The following is a 23,456-nucleotide window of genomic DNA, read 5'->3' as shown; positions in this document are numbered from 1 at the left end:
TTGTTTTGTATCAGATAGGTGTTACTTGAGTCATGAGCCTTGGCGTGTTCATTCCCTCTCTGTGTCCTCCCTTACATGCTGACTACACGCGAGCGTTGCAAAATAAATGTAAACATACATGTTATTCAATTATTGCACCCACACTGCTCGCACACGGTGCAAGTCCTGCCTCTCCCATCTCCTCATTGGTTTATAGAAGCAGATACCCACGTGCCATCTCCTCATTGGTTATACCCACGTGGGTGATTGAAAGATGAACTGAGTTCGTTCGGTCGGTCGTCGTGTTAACTATGAAAGTTATATGCCAATCGCCATATAAAGTCCAAAGAAGAAAAAGACTGGAAGGAGGAGAGATGACTAGAAACAATTCGGTTGACCGTTTTATGTGTGGATGAATTGTCGGAGTAGAGGACCTTGTGCATTTCAGATAAAATAACTCAACGTTTATATCCCAGGACAAATTAGCTAGCAACAGCAAGCTAGCTAAATAGGACAAATTAGCTAGCAACTGCAAGCTAGCTAGCTAAATTGCCATAAATGTTTAATGCTTTTCTACCTCTCCCAAAATTAATATTATTGGTTCAGAGTTTGTTTTCATATTTCAACCTGCGTGTCGTGAATAAAGTTACCCCTAGATGAGGGCCTTGGGTCAGTTTTGCATTTCACCCACTAGGATTGGGGGAGGGAAAGCTCAGTAGGGGAACCTTCAGTCCAGAGCTGATGAAATTCTGCAAAACTGTCATTTAAGGACACGGTCTGAGAGTTGAGGTTTGACTTTGAGTCACAGTCCAATATTTGCATCCCCAGGTGTGCCGGAGCACATAAGAGGATTTATGTTGATATCAGCAGTCAGAGGAAAAGGGAATTTAAAAAACACCCTACACAAAATGTTTAGTAAACTTTTATTTTTAGTTGATCAGCAAAAAGAGGAACTGCAAAAGGGATAGTGTAAATTGATTTCAGCTGTGAAAAGCTGCAGATTCTACCATATGTGATACAACCAGGACATCCTCAAATAAAGATGGTCCACAATTTATATAGTTAAAATCATTTGATAGTTTTCATCAAGGCTCAAGCCATGCAAAACTATTACATTCAGCGAGCTGGAAGCATAGGCCTATTTGGGTGTGCAAAAGCCTGTTGACCTATTCTGAGGCACATTCATAACCCGACTCCCAGACTAAAAGGAACATAATTCTGTCTCAACAAGCACATCGGATCTAATAAGATATTTCTGATATTATTGCGGACTCCTATTTTACCAATAAAATAACATGGACTTGCCCAGATAGCATCTGACACTGCACATGAAGCCTAATTGGCCTTTATGAACCTGGTCCCTGGCAGTGTCTGTCCAATGTGCTTTTTCTGTATGTTAAAATGACAACGCACTGCTCTGAAAACAGTTTGCACCCTGCAATTTCCAGAATTGACTATGCTCGCTTATTGTGTCCCCTTTAGAATGCCAGGTGATATTGTGCAATGAGATGAATTGCTCACGACTCGAGAGTATAATATCATTATGAAATCCAACCACATTGGAACGTTCGCTGTCATTGACTAGTAGGAACAATGGTAAAAGCAGGAGACAAGGGTGTGTCCCAAATGGAACCTTAAACAAGGTCCAATGCAGCCATGTTTATCTCAATATCAAATAATTTACGGGTAACAATTAAGTACCTTACTGTGATTGTTTATTTTTTGACAATTTTTAATTGAAAACAAAGATAGCTTCTTAGCAAGAATTGTGCTAGACTGTCTGGTAGTGGGGAGGGGAAAACTGGAAACTAGCTGTTATTGGCAGAGAGGTTTGAAACTCTTCCAGGTGGTCTTTTCAAACTGCTCTTACACTAAAAGGGCATCGTCATAATGGTCACCATTTCACAGTATTATTCCAACCTCATATTGCAGAAATATATATAAAAACACAGGCAATTCACATTTTTCACCATACTGAGCCTTTAATCCTCAAAGGGCTTTGGTCAAAAGGGAATAGGGAATAATAGGGTGTCGTTTGGGACACTGCCAAGGAGTTTAGAGTGCTTGATGAGTGTGTGACCTTTTAGCTGCTGCTCCTTGTGCATGACTATTCCGAAGGCTTTCTGACGTCAGCCTGGTGATGACAATCAGCTACAGGCTGACTACAGTTGTCACTGTTCCGTTTATATCTCCCTGCCGTGAGAACATGGGTGTGCAAAAGCTATACAGATATCTTACTGTATTACTGTGAGAGCACTCCTTTTCAGATAAATAATGAACACACAAAAAATCCACAAAAGCTGTACCTTAAACTGTCGACAAACAATTACAGGCATCTGGAAGATACTGTAAGAAACAGTAGTTTAATGTATACAATTGTCAACAGTAAAACGTTCAAATGTATCAACATCATAGGATTCCCAGGGGTCATCTCCCTTTATCTGTTCTTTAACTCTGGTCCAGGTCATTAGTGAGTGTTCCTCCACTAACACTTTCTTTATTGGAGGAACACGCGGTAACTCCCTGGACCAGAGATAACTGTTGTTATGCAAAGACGTGAACCTGTAAATACATTCAGTCCCCTGTCTTTATAGGAAATACTTCCCGCTAAATGGAAGATATTCGTATAATTCTAAATAGCTATTTGCGGCAGGAAGACCTACTGTATAGCTACTCTCATTCGGAAGATATCTTAACAACCAAAAAGGGTTATGTTTAAAAGAGTCATTTCAACAAAAATGTAAACCAAAAAGAGCCGATTGCTTTCTCTTCAACCTATTCTGCGATGGAATACCCGGGAGTTCCTCTCTCCAACCAAATGTTGATCCTTTGCAGGCATTCTTGTAGTGCGTACACACCGCTGCGTTGATGCAACATAGGCTGTACAACGTACATTCATTTACAGCAGTGACCACACTGACATACTGTATGCAGTAGCAAACCCACCAGAAGCTTAAGTTGTTCGAACAGTACCAAATGGAACTTGATCCACACCTCACTCTCCTCTTATTCTTGTAACATACAGTAAAAGTAGCTCTGAACAAAGTAGCAGCACCACTGGTTTAAGTGAGCAGGGTTAGTGTCAAGGCAACGCTTACTTATGAAAAAAAGAAAAGAAAGTCGCACACCCCAATGATTTATGGGTAAAGAAAAAAACAAATGTACCCATTAAATCATGTGCAACTTCATTTTTTCCCCTTCTACATGCGTTCACTATTCAGTCTACCAGTACTCTCTGCGTTAGCCTTGGACCCAGCTCCTTTCAGGAGTTGGGAGTCTGACGTGGGGGTGGTCTGCGCTCTGGAAGCCTGGATACGCCATTGATGTTGGCCTGTTTGGCCCCGTCTGCGTTTCCACCGAGGTCCTCACTCTGACCACACAGCTTCAGGGCTGTGATGAACACATCCAGGTCAAACGGGCCCTCTTGCCCCCTGGAGGGAAGCATCTGGAGGCGCTCATGGACCGCCGAAGGAATCGGAGGTGACATTGACGGAGGAGAAGAGGGCAACAGAGAGGGAGGGGAGCGGGATGAGGCAGGTGGGCTGAGTGTGTCGTCCTCATCCAGTCCAGCTGAGGGCCGTAGGACCGGCGAACAGCAGTGGAAGATGGGGGCGGGGAGGGGAGTGGGAGAGAGGGGCAGCGGGGGTGAACTGGAGTAAGGCAGGGGTTCCTGGGGCAGGCTGGGGGAGTGGAGGCGAGACTGAGTGCTCTCCACCCACCGAGATATCTCCTGGAACAGGTCCCCAGGCGGCTCCTCCACAGGCAGCTCCTCCACACTGGCCACTCTAGGCTCAGGCACCGGCAGCTGTCTGTTCCTCTTCCAGTGAGACAGGTCCAGGATCAGCTTGGGCTCAGAGTAGTGCTGCGGTTTGTCTTCCCTCCACGCAATCCTATCTAGATAGGAAGGAGAGCCCACTTTGTAGTCACAGGAACGGTCACAGTCCAGCTCAGTATAGGCCGCGCCCCCACAAGCACGCTCCAGAGAGGAGTGGGAGTGGTCCAGGAAGCGCTCGGCAGAGCTGCTGTTGGAATACTTGCGAGGGTCCACCTGGGCCTCCTCCAACAAGGGGTTAGAGCCTGCCTTGGGATCCCTCAGGACCTCCTCCTCCTCTGGGTCACCCACCTCCAAGACCCCAGGCAAGCACTGACACCCACCCTGCTGCTGCCAGCAGAAGTCTGATGAGAGGCTGGTCTCATACCTGCACAGTGGAAACAAAGTGCTTGTCAATGAAATATCTAAGTAGCCATTTTGATCTATTGTTGTGAAGAAAATATTTGTTGTCTTTATACCCGTTACATTTTCTCCTAATTTGTCTACACACACACACACACACACTATGAAAGATAAATTAATACGAAACTGAAATCACCTGGTAGACACTACAACTTATATTGAACAAAAATATAAAACGCAACATGTAAAGTGCTGGTCCCATGTTTCATGAGCTGAAATAAAAGATCCCAGAAAAGTTCCATATGCATAAAAAGCTTCTCTCATTTTATGCACAATTTTATTTACATCCCTGTTAGTGAGCATTTCTCCTTTGCCAAGATAATCCATCCACTTGACAGGTGTGGCATATCAAGAAGCGGATTAAACAGCATGAACATTACAAAGGAGCACCTTGTCCTGGGGACAATAAAAGGCCACTAAAATGTGCAGTTTTGTCACACAACACAATGCCACAGATGTGCAATTGGCATGCTGATGTAACGGATGTGAAATGGCTAGCTAGTTAGCGGGTACGCGCTAGTAGCATTTCAATCAGTTACGTCACTTGCTCTGAGACTTAAGTAGTGTTGCCCCTTGCTCTGCAAGAGCCGCGGCTTTTGTGGAGCGATGGGTAACGACGCTTCGTGGGTGTCAGTTGTTGATGTGTGCAGAGGGTCCCTGGTTCGCGCCCGGGTCGGGGCGAAGGGACGGTTTAAAGTTATACTGTTACACTGACTGCAGGAATGTCTAGCAGAGCTGTTGCAAGATAATTGAATTTTCATTTCTCTACCATGAGCCGCCTCCATCGTTTTAGCGAATTTGGCAGTGCGTCCAACCAGGCTCAACCACAGACCACATGTAACCACGCCAGCCCAGGACCTTCTTTACCTGCGGGATTGTCTGAGACCAGCCACCCGGACAGCTGATGAAACTGGGGGTTTGCACAACTAAAGAATTTCTGCACAAATGGTCAGAAACCATCTCCGGGAAACTCATCTGCGTGCTTGTCGTCCTCACCAGGGTCTTGACCTGGCTGCAGTTCTGCGTCATAAACGCCTTCTGTCGGCAAATGCGCACCTTCGATGGCCATTGGCATGTTGGACAAGTGTGCTCTTCACGGCTGAATCCCAGATTCAACTGTACCGGGCAGATGGCAGACAGTGTATGGCGTCGTGTGGGCGAGCAGTTCTTCCATGGCCTGCATACTCAGACATTTCATCCATTGAGCATGTTTGGGACGCTTTGGATCGACGTGTACGACAGCGCGTTGCAGTTCCCGCTAATATCCAGCAACTTCACACAGCCATTGAAGAGGAGTGGGACGTTCCACAGGCCAAAATCAACAGCCGGATCAAATCTATGCAAAGGAGATGTGTCGCACTGCAAGAGGCAATGGTGGTCACACCAGATACTGACAGGGGCGTGGATCAGATTTTTTTTTTTTTTTAAGGTATCTGTGACCATCAGATGCATATCTCTAATCACAGTCATGTGAAATCCATAGATTAGGAATTTATTTAAATTGACTGATTTTCTTATTAACTGTAACTCAGTAAAATCGTTGAAATTGTTGCAGGTTGCGTTTTTTTTATTTTTTATGTACTATGACAGAATAAACAACTTGGCTTTTAAGAGGGCAACAGCGGCATGCAGGTGAAGTGTCTGCCAGGAGATTTAATTAAGAGTAGAATGAATTAGCTTCTATATATAACATCCATGCAACATTTTATTCGGCTACATCTTACTCAACTTTATTTATACTTTTCTTTGGTGTATTCATTGTGCACAGCCATGTCACAGTTCCTTTCATAATCTCTTTATGTTGCTTTGCTGTGTTATTTTTCACTAAGTCTGTCTGCTGCTATGTGTCTCTGTGTGAAGTTTAGCTGACACCATAGAATTAAATAGAAATGAATGACATAGTACTATATGAACTCAGCAAAAAAGTTCACTGCAAAAAAGTTCACTGTCAACCTTGTTTATTTTCAGCAAACTTAACATGTGTAAATATTTGTATGAACATAACAAGATTCAACATCTAAGACATAGTGAAAAGTCTGTGGAACTTGTTCAGTTTAACAGAAATGGAATAATGTGTCCCTGAACAAAGGGGGGGGGTCAAAATCAAAAGTAACAGTCAGTATCTGGTGTGGCCACCAGCTGCATTAAGTACTGCAGTGCATCTCCTCCTCATGGACTGCACCAGATTTGCCAGTTCTTGCTGTGAGATGTTACCCCACTCTTCCACCAAGGCACCTGTAAGTTCCAGGACATTTCTGGGGGGGAATGGCCCTAGCCCTCACTCTCCGATCCAACAGGTCCCAGACGTGCTCAATGGGATTGAGATCCGGGCTCTTCGCTGGCCATGGCAGACATTCCTATCTTGCAGAAAATCACGCACAGAACAAGCAGTATGGCTGGTGGCATTGTCATGCTGGAGGGTCATGTCAGGATGAGCCTGCAGGAAAGGTACCACATGAGGGAGGAGGAAGTCTTCCTGCAATGACAACAAGCTCAGTCCGATGATGCTGTGACACATCGCCCCAGACCATGACGGACCCTCCACCTCCAAATTTGATCCCGCTCCAGAATACAGGCCTCAGTGTAACGCTCATTCCATCGACGATAAACGCGAATCCGACTATCACCCCTGGTGAGACAAAACCGCGACTCGTCAGTGAAGAGCACTTTTTGCCAGTCCTGTCTGGTCCAGCAACGGTGGGTTTGTGCCCATAGGCGACGTTGTTGCCGGTGATGTCTGGTGAGGACCTGCCTTACAACAGGCCTACAAGCCCTCAGTTCAGCCTCTCTCAGCCTATTGCGGACAGTCTGAGCACTGATGGAGGGATTGTGCATTCCTGGTGTAACTCGGGAAGTTGTTGTTGCCATCCTGTACCTGTCCCGCAGGTGTGATGTTCAGATGTACCGATCCTGTGCAGGTGTTGTTACACGTGGTCTGCCACTGCGAGAACGATCAGCTGACGGTCCTGTCTCCCTGTAGCGCTGTCTTAGGCGTCTCACAGTACGGACATTGCAATTTATTGCCCTGGCCACATCTGCAGTCCTCATGCCTCCTTGCAGCATGCCTAAGGCACGTTCAAGCAGGTGAGTTGGGACCCTGGGCATCTTTCTTTTGGTATTTTTCAGAGTCAGTAGAAAGGCCTCTTTAGTGTCCTAAGGTTTCATAACTGTGACCATAATTGCCTACCGTCTGTAAGCTGTTAGTGTCTTAACAACCGTTCCACAGGTGCATGTTCATTAATTGTTTATGGTTCATTGAACAAGCATGGGAAACAGTGTTTAAACCCTTTACAATGAAGATCTCTGAAGTTATTTGGATTTTTACGAATTATCTTTGAAAGACAGGGTCCTGAAAAAAGGGACGTTTCTTTTTCTGCTGAGTTTACATGTATCTCTATGGCTGACACACACTAGCCTGGTCCCAGATCTGTTTGTGCTATCATGTCAACTCCTTGTCACTAGTTGACATGACAGCACAAACAGATCTGGGACCAGGCTAGACACACACCTGTCCCAGTGAGAGCTAAAGGCCTGGCTGTGACCAGGCTCCGTGATTAGGCTGTCATCCAGCTCGTCCTCTATGCGGAAGGGCTGGGGCGACATGGGCTCGTCCTGAGGAAATGAGTACTGCTGCAGGAAGGGATGGGACAGGGCCGCTTCTGCCGTCAGCCGGTCCATGGGGTTAAAGGTCAAGATACGCTCCAGAAAATCAATGGCTAGTGGAGAAAGAGACGTGAACAGAGAATAGAAAATGGTTTCAAATGATGTGCATACGTGGCTGCAAGTAATACCATATCGCATCAGGAATAAATATTTTTTTCTCTAGGAATAGTAGGCAACAAGTTAGTTAGACACGTGTGTGTTCATGATTTTTAGCATAAAACAGTTATCGTTTAAGGGAGAACAAAGGCTCCATCTAATTCTCCACCCTCCATCCCGCTCACCATCTGCCTCCACCTCCACCTCAGGGATCAGCTCCCTAAATGACCTCTTGACCTTCCAGCCATGGCTGACATAAGTGGGCATGACCTGCAGAAGATCCAGGCGGTCCTCTTCCCTCAACACAGGCACCGTGTCCAGGATCAGCTGCATCTGTTCCAGTTCATGGGCTCCTGCAGAGCAGCCAGGAGGAATCAGGCAGGAAGACACAGAGTACCAGGAGTAAAGAAGCATATCAATCAAATCATGATTCCAAAACTAGAAAAGGTCATTTTCATGAAGAAAAATGAGGTGCCTTGTTTAACTGTCCAAAAGTATTTCTGTGGTAGAAGTTAAGAAATTGTTAAAGGCTAGTGTTGAAATTGAGGTTAACTTAGAAGTAGAAGTATTTTTAAAGACTGGTATTAAAATAGTTGGAGCAAGCTACTGGGAAAAGAACAGCTGCACCCTCATGACTAACGAGCTACTGACACGATCATGGACCACATACTTTTATCCAGACCCAATTATTCAGTATCTGTACATGACCAAATTAATATTAAACAATGACACCAAAAGCCTAACGAAACTGTCTTAAAATGATTATTATATAATGTGAGCACAAAAAGCCTTTTTTTTTCTGTTTGGTTTCTGTTCAAGTCTCCAAATGATCTGTTTTTCTTTTGACTTCAGCCAGTGTAATCGTAACAGCAGTGGGAGCTATAATGACGCTGTCACTGCGAGACAACATAAAAGCTCAGCTCTGTCCCAAATGGCACCCTATTTCCTATAGTGCACTACTTTTAACCCTGGTAAAAAACATATGTGCACTACATAGGAAGTAGGGTGCCATTTGGGAGACACCCATATCCTGGAACATTTTGCTTCTAATAATTACTCTTGTTGACACTGTTAAGCAGGTCGGATAGAGAACAGACATGCAAATGGAAATGTCTGTATTATTACATCCCAGTAAACAAAGTATACTATCTCTTCACAACATCAAAAAGATCCTGGACAGACAAAGACTGTACTGCCCAACAGCATAAAAACTAAAATGGGCACTACCCAGTTTATCTGAATCATTAAATCGCTCAGATCATATTCATATCCACACCTCTCCACCTCAATAGACCTCTTACCTGCAAAGAGCATGCGGCCTGTTAGCATCTCTGCCAGGATGCAGCCAGCTGCCCACATATCAATGGACTTGGTGTAGTTGTTGGGAGAGAGCAACAGGCGTGGAGACCGGTACCATTTAGTCACCAAGCCCTCTGACAGGTAGCCCTGGCCAATACACACAGACAACAGCACACACAGGGTAAGCGTAACAAGTACATTTATACGTAGAAGGTTCACTAACTTTGTACATTTTTTAATGGCTCTTTCGCTAAGATATTTGGAGGGCGTTTTTACAGCTGCCCCCAATTCTTTACGCTCACACTTTACGGGTAGGCTATAGAAGGCAGTATTCTTCTTCATGTCAGTTACAAAGTTGAGAATATATATCTAAGTATGGTGGAACAGAGTGTCAGAGAAAAAGCGTTTGTGAAAATGTATTACTGCACCTACCTCCTTTGAAGTGGCCCTCTTTCACTATTCTGCCTAATGACACACCGGCTTCATCTCGTTAGAGCAGCACGACTTGACCACTTTATCTCCTCTTTTTTATTTAGAACATCCATTACACCCAGACAAATCATTTGCTTTGCTATCATTGTGGGGACAAAAAATTTATTTCCATTCAAAATCCTATCTTCGCTAACCCCTAACCATAAACCTAACCATAATTGTCACCCTAACCCTAACCCCTAAGCCTAAAATAGCCTTCGTCTTCATGGCGACCAGGGAAATGTCCCCATGAGGGAGAATTTTCCTTGTTTTACAATCCTTGTGGGGACTTTTTCCGGTACCCCCCCCCCCCCCCCCCCAAACACACACACACACCTGATAGACGTAGAGATGAGATTATGAAACACACAGCCACTGGACTGAGACCAACATTCACTGCGACCAACCTCTGCAGGATCTTGAATTGAATTTGATTATTGCATTACACAACCCCAGTGCAAGGTAATCATCCCCTGTCCTCTCTGTCCCTCCCCTCCACTCTCTGCCAATGGTTAACGGAGCACTGTTCAATGTTTGATGAGAAGCAGCAGAGACAGCCTTAGGACCACACAACCTCCCCCTCGTTTCACTTCTCCCTCCCTCTGACTCACTCACCCTCCATCCTTCTCTCCTTTCTCACCTCGTCCCACTCTCCAGGTGATTAATAATTAAATAGGGTTAGCTCAGCAGGTGGAGAGATTCAGTTAGGCCTCCTCCTATCACCTTTGCTGCAGCCCCTCTTCTGTGACTAAGCAATCTGTCAAATCTCTGCTTATTGTCCAAAAGCACAGTTTAGTCAGTCACTGATGGTTCCAAAAGTCAGATGTACCATTATAGGTGCATTGTTGCGTTACTATGGGCCCTGGTCAAAAGTAGTCCACTTAATAGGGAATACGATGCCATTTGGGACACATCCTATGTCTATATTTGACAGTAACGAAATGTTGTTAGGCGTTGTTAGCACTTCAAATCAAAGCATCTGTCATTATGACAAATTCGGCAACAAAATAAAAAAACGGTATAGCACCATTGAGGAGAGATTGGCACTAATAATGACAACAAACGTAATGCTTAAGGAAACCTGCCAACCCTCTGTCACAGGCTGACATGCTTACTTTCACGAGCGCAGCGGCACACTCACGGGTCAATTGAAACGATAGGAACAATTCAAACAGCCCGTCAACTTCCTCTCCACGTCGGAGGCTGACGACAGATCCCTGACGTCTTTTCTCTGTTGCGTCTGCTGCTAAGGTCTTTGCAACGTTACATTTAGGATGAAATATTCTTAAAATGGTGGTACTATCATGCAAGGACTATCCCAGCAGCTGTAGTGAGCATTGGCCTGTCAGCCTCTCTCTAAGTAAGCATGGCATAGGAAGAACCGGAGACGCTACGGTTGTGAAAATGACACCCTTTTCCCTATATAGCGCACTACTTTTGACCAGACCCACATAGTGCATTACTTACGACTAGAGCCTATAGGGAATAGTTGTGCTGCACTAGTACACTATAAAGGTGTTGAAGTCTAGCTTGAAATACACTTATTCATGTTAACATAATATAACTTATTGATTCCTTTACATGTATAATGAATGTACAGTTGAAGTCGGAAGTTTACATACACCAAATACTTTTAAACTCAGTTTTTCACAATTCCTGACATTTAATCCTAGTAAACATTCTGTCTTAAACAGTGTAAAGGCAATGCTACCAAATACAAATTGAGTGTATGTAAACTTCTGACCCACTGGGAATGTGATGAACACTAACTGTAGAATCACCACTTTATTTTAAGAATGTGAAATGTCAGAATAATAGTAGCTTTTATTTCTTTCATTACATTCCCAGTGGGTCAGAAGTTTACACACTCAATTTGTATTTGGTAGCATTGCCTTTACATTGTTTAACTTGGGTCAAACTTTTGGGGTAGCATTCCACAAGCTTCCCACAATAAGTTGGGTGAATTTTCCTCCTGACAGAGCTGCTGTAACTGGGTCAGGTTTGTAGGCCTCCTTGCTCGCACACGGTTTTTCAGTTCTGCCCAGAAATGTTCTATAGGATTGAGGTCAGGGCTTTGTGATGGCCACTCCAATACCTTGACTTTGTTGTCCTTAAGCCATTTTGCCACAACTTTGGAAGTATGCTTGGGGTCATTGTCCATTTGGAAGACCCATTTGCGACCAAGCTTTAACTTTCTGACTGATGTCTTGAGATGTTGCTTCAATATATCCACATAATTGTCCTACCTCATGATGCATTCTATTTTGTGAAGTGCACCAGTCCCTCCTGCAGCAAAGCACCCCCACAACATGATGCTGCCACCCCCGTGCTTCACGGTTGGGATGGTGCTCTTCGGCTTGCAAGCCTCCCCCTTTTTCTTCCAAACATAGCGATGGTCATTATGGCCAAACAGTCACATTTTTGTTTCATCAGACCAGAGGACATTTCTCCAAAAAGTACAATCTTTGTCCTCATGAGCAGCTGCAAACCGTAGTCTGGCTTTTTTTAATGGTGGCTTTGGAGCAGTGGCTTCTTCCTTGCTGAGAGGCCTTTCAGGTTATGTCGATATAGGACTCGTTTTACTGTGGATATAAATATTTTTGTATCTGTTTCCTCCAGCATCTTCACAAGGTCCTTTGCTGTTGTTCTGGGATTGATTCTCACCAAAGTACATTCATCTCTAGGAGACAGAACGCGTCTCCTTCCTGAGCAGTGTGACGGCTGTGTGGTCCCATGGTGTTTAAACTTGCATACAATTGTTTGTACAGATGAACATGGTACCTTCAGGCACTTGGAAATGTCTCCCAATGATGAACCAGACTTGTGGAGGTCCGCAATTTTTTTCTAAAGGTCTTCGCTGATTTCTTTTGATTTTCCGATGATGTCAAGCAAAGAGGCACTGAGTTTGAAGGTAGGCGTTGAAATATATCCACAGGTACACCTCCAATTGTCTCAAATTATGTCAATTAGCCTATCAGAAGCTTCTAAAGCCATGACATCATTTTCTGGAATTTTCCAAGCTGTTTAAAGGCACAGTCAACTTAGTGTATGTAAACTTCTGACCCACTGGAATTGTGATACAGTGTGAATTATAAGTGAAATAATATGTCTGTAAACAATTGTTGGAAAAATTACTTGTGTCATGCACAAAGTAGATGTCCTAACCGACATGCCAAAACTATAGTTTGTTAACAAGAAATTTGTGGAGTGGTTGAAAAACAAGTTTTAATGACTCCAACCTAAGTGTATGTTAATTTAACTTCTAACTTCAACTGTTTATGTTGGGGTCAATGGAGGGTGGATAAGAAGTAGGTGTATGGAAAGTTACTGAGTGAGGAAGGGGGAGTGCAGAAAGTTTACATTCTGTTAAAACGTGGTATTGTTAAATCTCATGGCTCCTAAGGAGGGGGGCAAAGTGCAACAGTTTGGTTTCAGTCACTGATAAGGTAGGACAGCCGTAGAGTAGGGAGGAGTGAGGAATTCAGCCCAAGATCAGATGAAGTGAGGAGGAAGTCAGTCCTGTCACAAACATATTTTTACGCCCATGAAGGTTCTAGCAGGAGGCTACACCACTAACAGTGGTTTAACTAGAGGGCGACCGATTAAATCGGCATGGCCGATTTTTTTGGGCCAATTTCAAAACAATCGGTATTCCTTTTTGGACGCCAATTACGGCCGATTACATTGCAATCCATGAGGAAACTGCGTGGCAAGCTGACCACCTGTTACGCGAGTGCAGCGTCAAAAGGACCTTGTGGCTGCAATGAACCAAGGTAAGTTGCAAGCTAGCATTAAACTTATCTTATAAAAAACAATCAATCTTCACATAATCACTAATTAACTACACACGGTTGACGATATTACTAGGTTAACTAGCTTGTCCTGCGTTGCATATAATCAATGCGGTGCCTGTTAATTTATCATTGAATCACAGCCTACTTCAACTTTGCCAAATGTGTGATGATTTAACATAAGCGCATTCGCAAAAAAAGCACATTCGTTGCACAAATGTACCTAACCATAAACATCAATGCCTTTCTTAAAATCAATACACAGAAGTATATATTTTTAAACCTGCATATTTAGTTAAAATAAATGCATGTTAGCAGGCAATATTAACTAGGAAAATTGTGTCTCTTTTCTTGCGTTCAGTGCAAGCAGAGTCAGGGTATATGCAACAGTTTGGGCCGCCTGGCTCGTTGCGAACTGTGTTTCTTCCTAACAAAGACCATAATTAATTTGCCAGAATTTTACATAATTACGACATAATATTGAAGGTTGTGCAATGTAACAGCAATATTTAGACTTAGGGTTGCCACCCATTCGATAAAATACGGAACGGTTCCGTATTTCACTGAAAGATTAAACGTTTTGTTTTCGAAATGATAGTTTCCGGATTTGACCATATTAATGACCTAAGGCTCGTATTTCTGTGTGTTTATTATGATTAAGTATATGATTTGATATTTGATAGAGCAGTCTGACTGAGTCAAACAGCACTTTGCTGTGTTTGCCAGCAGCTCTTAGTAATGCTTGTTGCACAGCGCTGTTAATGACTTCAAGCCTATCAACTACCAAGATTAGGCTGGCAATACTATAGTGCCTGTAAGAACATCCAATAGTCAAAGGTATATGAAATACAAACGGTAGAGAGAGAAATAGTCCTATAATAACTACAACCTAAATCATCTTAATTGGGATTATTGAAGACTCATGTTAAAAGGAAACACCAGCTTTCATATGTTCTGATCGGTCATGAACATCCCACTTGCGACAGTCTAAGACGGGGACAAACGGTGGCCGTGATGAGAAAAGTTAATGCTGGTAATATAAGTAGCACATACTGTAAATATATTTTCTCCTGTCTGTAAATGTACATTCTGCCAGTGTCGGTCTGGGCTAAGTTGTGGGTCTTAAAGTGATAGACTCAACGTGAAGCACTTAGGACTGTCATTCTAAATTTGGGATGGATCATTTATCAATAGTTCTAATTATGATTCGGAAAGGCGAGAAGGAGAGAGAGCGCTGCCCCTAAGCTGTGAGGAGAGCACAGACTGAGGGGAGGGTGTACTGCTCATCCTGCAGGTGGTTTCTGAAACGAATTCATATTTGTAAGAATCCATTGAGTGAGGGTTTCCTCGCAAGAAATCTTATCTTTTCGTTTTCCTCCAAGAGAGATTTTATGAAAAAACACACTAGATTTTACCTTGGGCTAACCGTAATAGGGACATTGATAGTAGGGGTTGTGTTTTACCATGCCATCAGTACATATGGCTTCTTGGATGATACAGTACAATTAATTACGTACAAGGCTCATAGTCTGGCTTGCTGTGACACCCGAGGATGAGGATGAAGACGACTGGGTAAAAGCGAGCGGGATAACCAACAGGGAACTCATTTTCATAGGGGCCCAGTGAAGATCCAGCATCCATTGGCATAGAACAGAACGGATTAAAGGTCCTTGCCCCAATCTCATCAAGGGTGGTGTGAAAGTAATAAACATGTATTCTCTCTCTTCACTGTGTAAGTCAATATGTTTTCTAGGTGGCGTGGACCATGTAAGTGATCATTGTTCCAGATAAGGGATTGTTGGAAACTGACTATTTGACTTGAGTACGTTTTAGTATGTTTCTAACTATATAAGTGGCCTAGCGGTAGTGATTAACGTGTTATGGTTAGATGGAATGTTCTATGTGCAAATGTATTTGTGGCCGGAGGACAGTACCAGTCAAAAGGACAGTATCATTCAAGGGTTTTTCTATATTTTTACTATTTTCTACATTGTAGAATAATAGTGAAGACATCCAAACTATGAAATAACACATATGGAATCATGTAGTAAGCAAAAAAGGTTTGAAACAAATCAACATTTGTTTTATATTTGAGATTCTTCAAAGTAGCCACCCTTTGTCTTGACAGCTTTACACACTCTTGGCATTCTCTCAACCAGCTTCATGAGGTAGTCACCTGGAATGTATTTCAGTTAACAGTTGTGCCTTGTCATTTGTGGAATTTCTTTCCTTCTTAATGCGTTTCAGCCAAATCAGTTGTGTTGTGACAAGGTAGGGGTGGTATCCAGAAGACAGCCCTATTATGGCAAGAACAGCTCAAATAAGCAAAGAAAAACTTACTTTAAGAAATTAAAGTATCAATGCGGATAATTTCAAGAACTTTGAAAGGATCTTCAAGTGCAGGGGCAAAAACCATCAAGCGCTATGATGAAACTGGCTCTCATGAGGACCGCCACAGGAATTGAAGACCCAGAGTTCATTCGAGTTAACTGCACCTCAGATTGCAGCCAAAATAAATGCTTCAGAGTTCAACAGACACATCTCAACATCAACTATTCAGAGGAGACTGCGTGAATCAGGCCTTCATTGTCGAATTGCTGCAAAGAAACCACTACTAAAGGACACCAAAAATAAAAGAAGAGACTTGCGTGGGCCAAGAAACACGAGCAATGGACATTAGACGGGTGGAAATCTGTCCAAATTTGAGATTTTTGGTTCCAACCGCTGTCTTTGTGAGACGCAGAGTAGGTGAACGGATGATCTCCGCATGTGTGGTTCCCACCGTGAAGCATGGAGGAGGTGGTGTGATGGTGCTTTGCTGGTGACACTGTCTGTGATTTATTTAGAATTCAAGGCACACAGCATTCTGCAGCGATACGCCATCCCATCTGGGTTGCGCTCAGTGGGACTATCATTTGTTTTTCAACAGGACAATGACCCAAGACACACTTCCAGGCTGTGTAAGGGCTATTTGACCTGGCCTCCACGACCTCAAACCAATTGAGATGGTTTGGGATAAGTTGGACCGCAGAGTGAAGGAAAAGCAGCCAACAAGTGCTCAGCATATGTGGGAACTCCTTCAAGACTGTTGGAAAAGCATTCCTCATGAAGCTGGTTGAGAGAATGCCAAGAGTGTGCAAAGCTGTCATCAAGGCAAAGGGTGGCTACTTTGAAGAACCTAAAATATATTTTGATTTATTTAACATTTTTTTGGTTACTATGGGATTCCATGTGTTATTTCATAGTTTTGATGTCTTCACTATTATTCTACAATGTAGAAAATAGTACAAATAAAGAAAAACCCTTGAATGAGTGGGTGTGTCAACTTTTCACTGTACATAGGGGGCCCGTGTCTGAGAATGTTTCCATAAGGGTTTTAGTTGCAGATTCTGGCAGGACCGATATCAGTGCATTCTATTGAGTCCCAAAAACCAAGGCGTTAACGTTATAGGGAATTGGGAAAGCAGAATTTAATATGACTGGGGCGGAGATTTGTGAGGCTCATAAATTAAGGAAGTGGGTAATAGAGTCCCTGGGGAACGATACCACTCCTCTGTGTATAGTGATACAGGGGATAGCTTGTAGTAGATGGAAGGAAATCTAACTGTGCACAATTTAGAGTCTACTATGAAGACAAGTTGAACGTCACGCATACCCAGATCATGGTAGGAGTAGCAGAGATAGTGGTATCATTTCAGACTCTTGTCAACTTTTAGTGAGGGGTTCATGGAAGGTACAACTCTTGAAAGACTAGCTACAGATCCCTGTATACAGGAAGCCACCTAACCAGAAGGGAGTTTCCCTGTGATAATAGCATCTCCTGCAGTGTGATTAAGAAACATGTGACTCATGGTTTCGAGTCCAGGCTATGTCGCAGCCGGCCGTGACCGGGAGAGCCACGGGGCGGCGCACAATTGGCCCAGCGTCGTCCGGGTTAGGGGAGGGTTTGGCCTTTAGGGATGTCCTTGTCCCATCACGCACTAGCGATTCCTGTGGCGGGCCGGGCGCAGTGCACGCTAACACGGTCGCCAGGTGCACAGGGTTTCCTCTGACACATTGGTGTGGCTGGCTTCCGGGTTAAGTGGGCATTGTGTCAAGAAGCAGTGCGGCTTGGTTGGGTTGTTTTTCGGGGGACGCACGGCTCTCGACCTTCGCCTCTCACGAGTCCGTGCGGGAGTTGCAGCAATGAGACAATTGGATACCACGAAATTGGGGTGAGAAAGGGGTAAAACGTTTTTTGAAAGTTTTTATACGCCACTAATCTCTCTACCGTTCCTAACCGCCAGCAGTGGGACCCGAGTGACGGTAACAGGAAAGTGTCAGAAGGTTGCTGCTTATCAACCGTTGGGCCCCAAAGTTTACACCGTAACGAGGGTGCTCACAAAGGGGTGCGGTGTAGATCGGCCTTGGGATGAGAGACGTGTACCTCACCTGAGCACAGAAGTATTATTCACAGATACCGACTGTAGCAGAACATTGGATGTCGTCGGAGATGGCGGTGGCTAGAAAACCTGGTAGGAGTTGGGAAACCGGTAAGGGGTATCTGAGAGATTTAGTTCTAGATCTATCGGTGAACCACAAAGGCAACAGGAGATCAGGAGCAGGAAACAGATGCAATGTAATAGCTATTCTAAAATGGCAGTCGCTGTAGGGACAGTAACTGAAGGAGCTGTAGTAGTGGCGAAGGATGCTATAGTCACAGCATGGAACTGGACTACAGCGCATCTTGGAGTATGCATCATGGGCAGTGTTAGTGGTGGGGGGGGGGGGGGGGAGCTGAAGTGAGGATGATATGGTGTGTAACCTGTGGCCTAACAGGGGAAGACTGGGTGAAAGCATGAGGAGGTTTTTTTAGAACCCTGGAAGAAGCCAGGCTAAGACAGAGTGGGAATCGTCATGTTATCAAACCTTTTGGTTTGTTTGGATATATATAATTATGCATTGCTTAACGCATTACTAATAACTGTCATATTGAGTTTTCCTTTACTTTTCAAGTCTTCTGCTATAACTCTCTTAGGAACCCGAAGGAGGAAATGGAGAAAGTCAAAAGCTCCAGCTGAAATGTCATTATCAGCTGTACAACAAGAGGGGGAATAAGAGTGTGATTTATAAATCAGAGTCTTGGAGGTATAAACATAGAAATTAACTTACTCAGTTGATTTCTAAGTCATTTCAACGTTTATATGTTGAACAGTATGGAGTTACTATTCAGAACTAAGGGAGTCTAGCTTGAAATACACTTATTCATGTTAACATAATAGAACTTATTGATTATTTTACATGTATAATGAAGGTATTTGTTGGGGTCAATGAAGGGTGGATAAGAAGTAGGTGTATGGAAAGTTACTGAGTGAGGAAGGGGGAGTGCAGAAAGTTTACATTCTGTTTAAACATGGTATTGTTAAATCTCATGGCTCCTAAAGAGGGAGGCAAAGGGCAACAACCTGGTTTCAGCCACTGATAATGTAGGACAGCCGTGGAGTAGGGAGGAGTGAGGAATTTGGGCCACGGTCAGGACAGATGCAGTGAGGAGGAACAGTCAGTCCTGTCACACACATACATTTCCACACCCATGAATGTTCTAGCAGGAGGCTACACCAATGAGAGGAACCAATTAAGTTCCTGACTGGCAACAGAGATGTATTGGCTGTGTAGAAGTGCAAGGAGTTGACTCCGGCTCGTAGGAGGGTATAAATATATGCGTTTGTGTAAACATGTCTTTGTATTTGCAGCTGTTTGACCCAGTGGGGGAATACACTTGGTTTTAGCTATTCCTCGTCATCTGTTTGAATTTTTACACTGTTTGTTTAGAACCTAACAAAGGGAATAGGGTGCCATTTATGGCACACACTGTATCTCTCTCCTCTGAATCAACACAGGCCTGTCAGAGGAGTTCAGTACTAAAACATTCTGTTCCACTCAGAGAAAGAGAGAGGTAGCTAGGTACACATTATGTACATGGCTGCCTGGACTGAGGAGTAGCTACAGTGCATTCACAAAGTATTGACCCCTTGACTTTTTCCAAATTGTGTTACTATTCTAAAATGTTTGAAATATTTTTTTTACGTCATCAATCTACACACAATACCCCATAATGATGAAGCAAAAAGCAACCACTTTTTTTGAAATCTTTGCAAAATTTGAAATCACATAAGATTCAGACCAGGATTCATACTCAGTACTTTGTTGAAGCACCTTTGGCAGCGATTACAGCCTAGAATCTTCTTGTGTATGACGCTACAAGCTTGGCACACCTGTATTTGGGGAGTTTCTCCCATTCTTCTCTGCAGAGCCTCTCAAGCGCTGTCAGGTTGGATGGGGAGCGTCGCTGCACAGCTATTTTCAGGTCTCTCCAGAGATGTTAGTTCGGGTTCAAGTCCGGGCTCTGGCTGGGCCACTCAGGGACATTCAGAGACTTGTCCCGAAGCCACTCCTGTGTTGTCTTGGCTGTGTGCTTAGGGTTCTTGTCCTGTTGGAAGGTGAACCTTCGCCTTCGTCTGAGGTCCTGAGCGCTCTGGAGCAGATCAAGGATCTGTACTTTGCTCCGTTCATATTTCCCTCGATCCTGACTAGTCTCCTAGTCCCTGCCGCTGAAAAACATCCCCACAGCATGATGCTACCACCACCCCCATGCTTCACCGTAGGGATGGTGTCTGGTTTCCTCCAGATGTAATGCTTGGCATTCAGGCCAAAGAGTTCAATCTTGGTTTCATCAGACCAGAGAATCTTGTTTCTCATGGTCTGAGAGTCTTTGTGCCTTTTGGCAAATTCCAAGTGGGCTGTCATGTGCCTTTTACTGAAGGGTGGCTTCCGTCTGGCTACTCTATTATAAAGGCCTGATTGGTGGAGTGCTGCAGAGATGGTTGTCCTTCTGGAAGGTTCTCCCAACTTCACAGAGGAATTCTGGAGCTCTGTCAGAGTGCCAATTGTGTTCTTGGTCACCTCCCTGACCAAGGCCCTTCTCCCCCAATTACGTATTTTGGGCGGGCTGCCAGCTCTAGGAAGAATCTTGCAGGTTCCAAACTGCTTACATTTAAGAATGATTGAGGCCACTGTGTTTTTGGGACCTTCAATGCTGCAGAAATGTTTTGGTACCCTTCCCCAAATCTGTGCCTAAGCATACTGCTAAAGCAATACTCGAGTGGTTTAAGGGGAAACATTTAAATGTCTTGGAATGGTCTAGTCAAAGCCCAGACCTCAATCCAATTGAGAATCTGTGGTATGACTTAAAGATTGCTGTACACCAGCAGGAACCCATCCAACTTGATGGAGCTGGAGCAGTTTTGCCTTGAAGAATGGGCAAAAATCCCAGTGGCTAGATGTGCCAAGCTTATTAGAGACATATCCCAAGAGCTGTAATTGCTGCAAAAGGTGGCTCTACAAAGTATGGACTTCTTTTGTCTTATTTATTGTTTGTTTCACAATAAAAAATATTTAGCATCTTCAAAGTTGTAGGCATGTCGTGTAAATCAAATGATACAAGGCATTTAAGGCAACAAAATAGGAAAAATGCCAAGGGGGGTGAATACTTTCGCAAGGCACTGTATAGACAGGTGTGTGCCTTTCCAAATCATGTCCAATCAATTGAATTTGCCACAGGTGGACTCCAACCAAGTTGTAGAAACATCTCAAGGATGATCAAAGGAAACAGGATGCACCTGAGCTCAATTTTGAGTCTCAAAGCAAAGGGTCTAAATACTTTCCGAATGCACTGTATGTGAATAGACGTTGTTCGAACATGAGGGAACGAGGGCAGGCTGAATGGTACAGGGAGAACAAGGTTGTGTCCCAAATGACACCCCATTCCCTATACTTCCATTACTTTGGACCAGGATCCAAAGGGCACTATGTAGGTATTAGGGTGCCATTTGGAACACAACCTTGCTCTTCCTGTTCCATTCAGCCTCCCCTCGTTCCCTCATGTCCGAACAGCGTCTATTTACATAGCTACTCTGAACTCCTCCGACAGGCCTGTGTTGATTCAGAGGAGAGACATAAAAAGGTTATTTTCCTGCTTCCTAATAGGAATCGTCCCAGGTTAGTCCTTCTTTTCACTCTAGCATCCATACAACCTGATTTTTATCCTGACAAAGGCCTAAGGGTTTGATGTCCAAATCAGCTGTTGCAACTAACACATTTTACCCATACTCTGATGATGGGTAAGGGAGGCCAGGCCAGATGTGTAGTTGATACACAGACTACTCTATAGCTGGCCAACTATGCACAATCCACTGCGTAAGAGCAGCATCGATGCTTTTTCTCTCTCGACTTCACGCAGAGCACAGCACTGCCCATTTGTTATTTTGGCTACACTCCTGCTCACAGCCTGAGCCATCTCTTTCCCCTGTCTACACCGTGCTGCCCCGAGATCAGATCTCTGGGTCTGGGCCCGGGCCAGGACAAAGTTCCCCTTCCACTGGGCCTTCGCTGGGCTACTAGTGTTACACAGTGTTCCACCACAATAATAAAGCAGTACAATAGACCAGTACATTGTCACATGAATCTCCCAGAAGCTTATCCCCAACAAACAGACAGGGAAATCATTCCATTTGATTACTGGGTAACTTAAAATCGGGTTAGGTTATGAAAGCGCGTCTCTAGCACTAGCTAAAGACGGATGATGATGCGGTCATTTCCATTTATGCAAAGCAGAGAATCATCAAAGTCGACACAAGGCAACAGAGTTGATGCATGCGACTTGGTGCAAAGATCTATTCATACACGCACCACGACCGCACAGAAACATGCACAAAGAGGCATCTTAATATGGGTAGAATGCTGTGTCGTTTGGAAATGTTTTTTTTTTATGTCTCCGCCTTACATGTAGGGCCAGGAGTTTTTCCCTAGGACTAAGGCCAGCTTTTTCTGGTCAGGTCACATGGTTAGGAAAAACTCCTGGGCCCTGATTCATGAAGCGTCTTAAGAGTGATGATCTAGGATACATTTTGCATTTCAGATAATGAATACAACATGGACAGCTGAGACCTGATCCTAGACCAGAACTCCTACTCTGAGGCTTTATGAATACTGACCCCGAGCTAGCTGTTCCCTTCTAACTGCAGCCCACTTTAACTATAGTCTCACCTTATGGGAGTAGTGTGGGTCAACGATTCTGGCCAGGCCAAAGTCGCCGATCTTGAGCAGTAACTGGTCTGTGTTGAGGAAGATGTTCGCTGGTTTGAGGTCGCGGTGCAGCACGTTGGCTGAGTGGATGAACTTGAGGCCTCGAAGGAGCTGGTAGAAGAGCAGAGTGGTGTGCCCGCTAGGAAGTGGCCCCTGCTCCAGCAGGTGAGCTAGGTCCATCTCCATGCACTCCTGGACGATGTACAGGGCGCTCAGCTGGGCTGGGTCGCGATGAAGCGGGCGGCCGTAGGGGCCCAACACCTCGTGCACGCGTACCACGTTCTCGTGCTGCAGGCGCCGCGTGATCTTGACCTCTCGCAGGGCGTGCTTCACGCTGACCACGTCACGCATCGCCAGCTTCTTCACAGCCACCCGTTGGCCGCTGCGCTTGTCCACAGCGGACAGAACCAGACCAGTGGTCCCGCTGCCCAAGGGCCGGGGGTCTATGAAGACGTCCCCCAGGTCAAAGTCGTGGAAGAACAGTGGGGAGTCCTGTTTGGCCATGGCTCAGGTGACCTCCACCAGTTATTGCATGACGAGGTAAAAAAATCTGAAAGGATGGTACATGATTTGACAAAGCAAATAAAAGGAACTGGAGTCATACATACACATAAGTAAATAATCCCATCTGTAAAATGGTCATTATTTCAAATAGAAATGTGTTTTATAATTGCATGGGTTTGATTGCTTTTCCTGGAATAAGCTCCATCGAATTTCAAGTGTATCACTCTTGAACAAAGTGAATATAACAACGTGTACAGTAGTCAAGCTTGTTCCATCTACCTCAGATATCAGAGAGT

General features: G+C 44.3%; 1 protein-coding gene across 1 annotated transcript; it reads right to left on the bottom strand.

Annotated features, from left to right (window-relative positions):
- Positions 1–1,904: 1,904 nt before the first annotated feature.
- mapk4 (mitogen-activated protein kinase 4) lies at positions 1,905–23,434 on the bottom strand. Its single transcript, XM_039013154.1, has 5 exons — positions 22,618–23,434; positions 9,274–9,418; positions 8,158–8,325; positions 7,722–7,929; positions 1,905–4,178 (listed from the first exon to the last, which is right to left on the bottom strand). The coding sequence occupies exons 1-5, from the start codon at positions 23,158–23,160 to the stop codon at positions 3,242–3,244; spliced, it is 2,001 nt and encodes a 666-aa protein (XP_038869082.1). The 5' UTR covers positions 23,161–23,434; the 3' UTR covers positions 1,905–3,241.
- Positions 23,435–23,456: the final 22 nt, after the last annotated feature.

This window comes from Salvelinus namaycush, chromosome 18, assembly GCF_016432855.1.
Source record: "Salvelinus namaycush isolate Seneca chromosome 18, SaNama_1.0, whole genome shotgun sequence".
NCBI classification, from domain to species: Eukaryota; Metazoa; Chordata; class Actinopteri; order Salmoniformes; family Salmonidae; genus Salvelinus; species Salvelinus namaycush.
The sequence above is the reverse complement of the archived record's forward strand: the minus strand, read 5'-3'. Positions and strand labels throughout refer to the sequence as shown.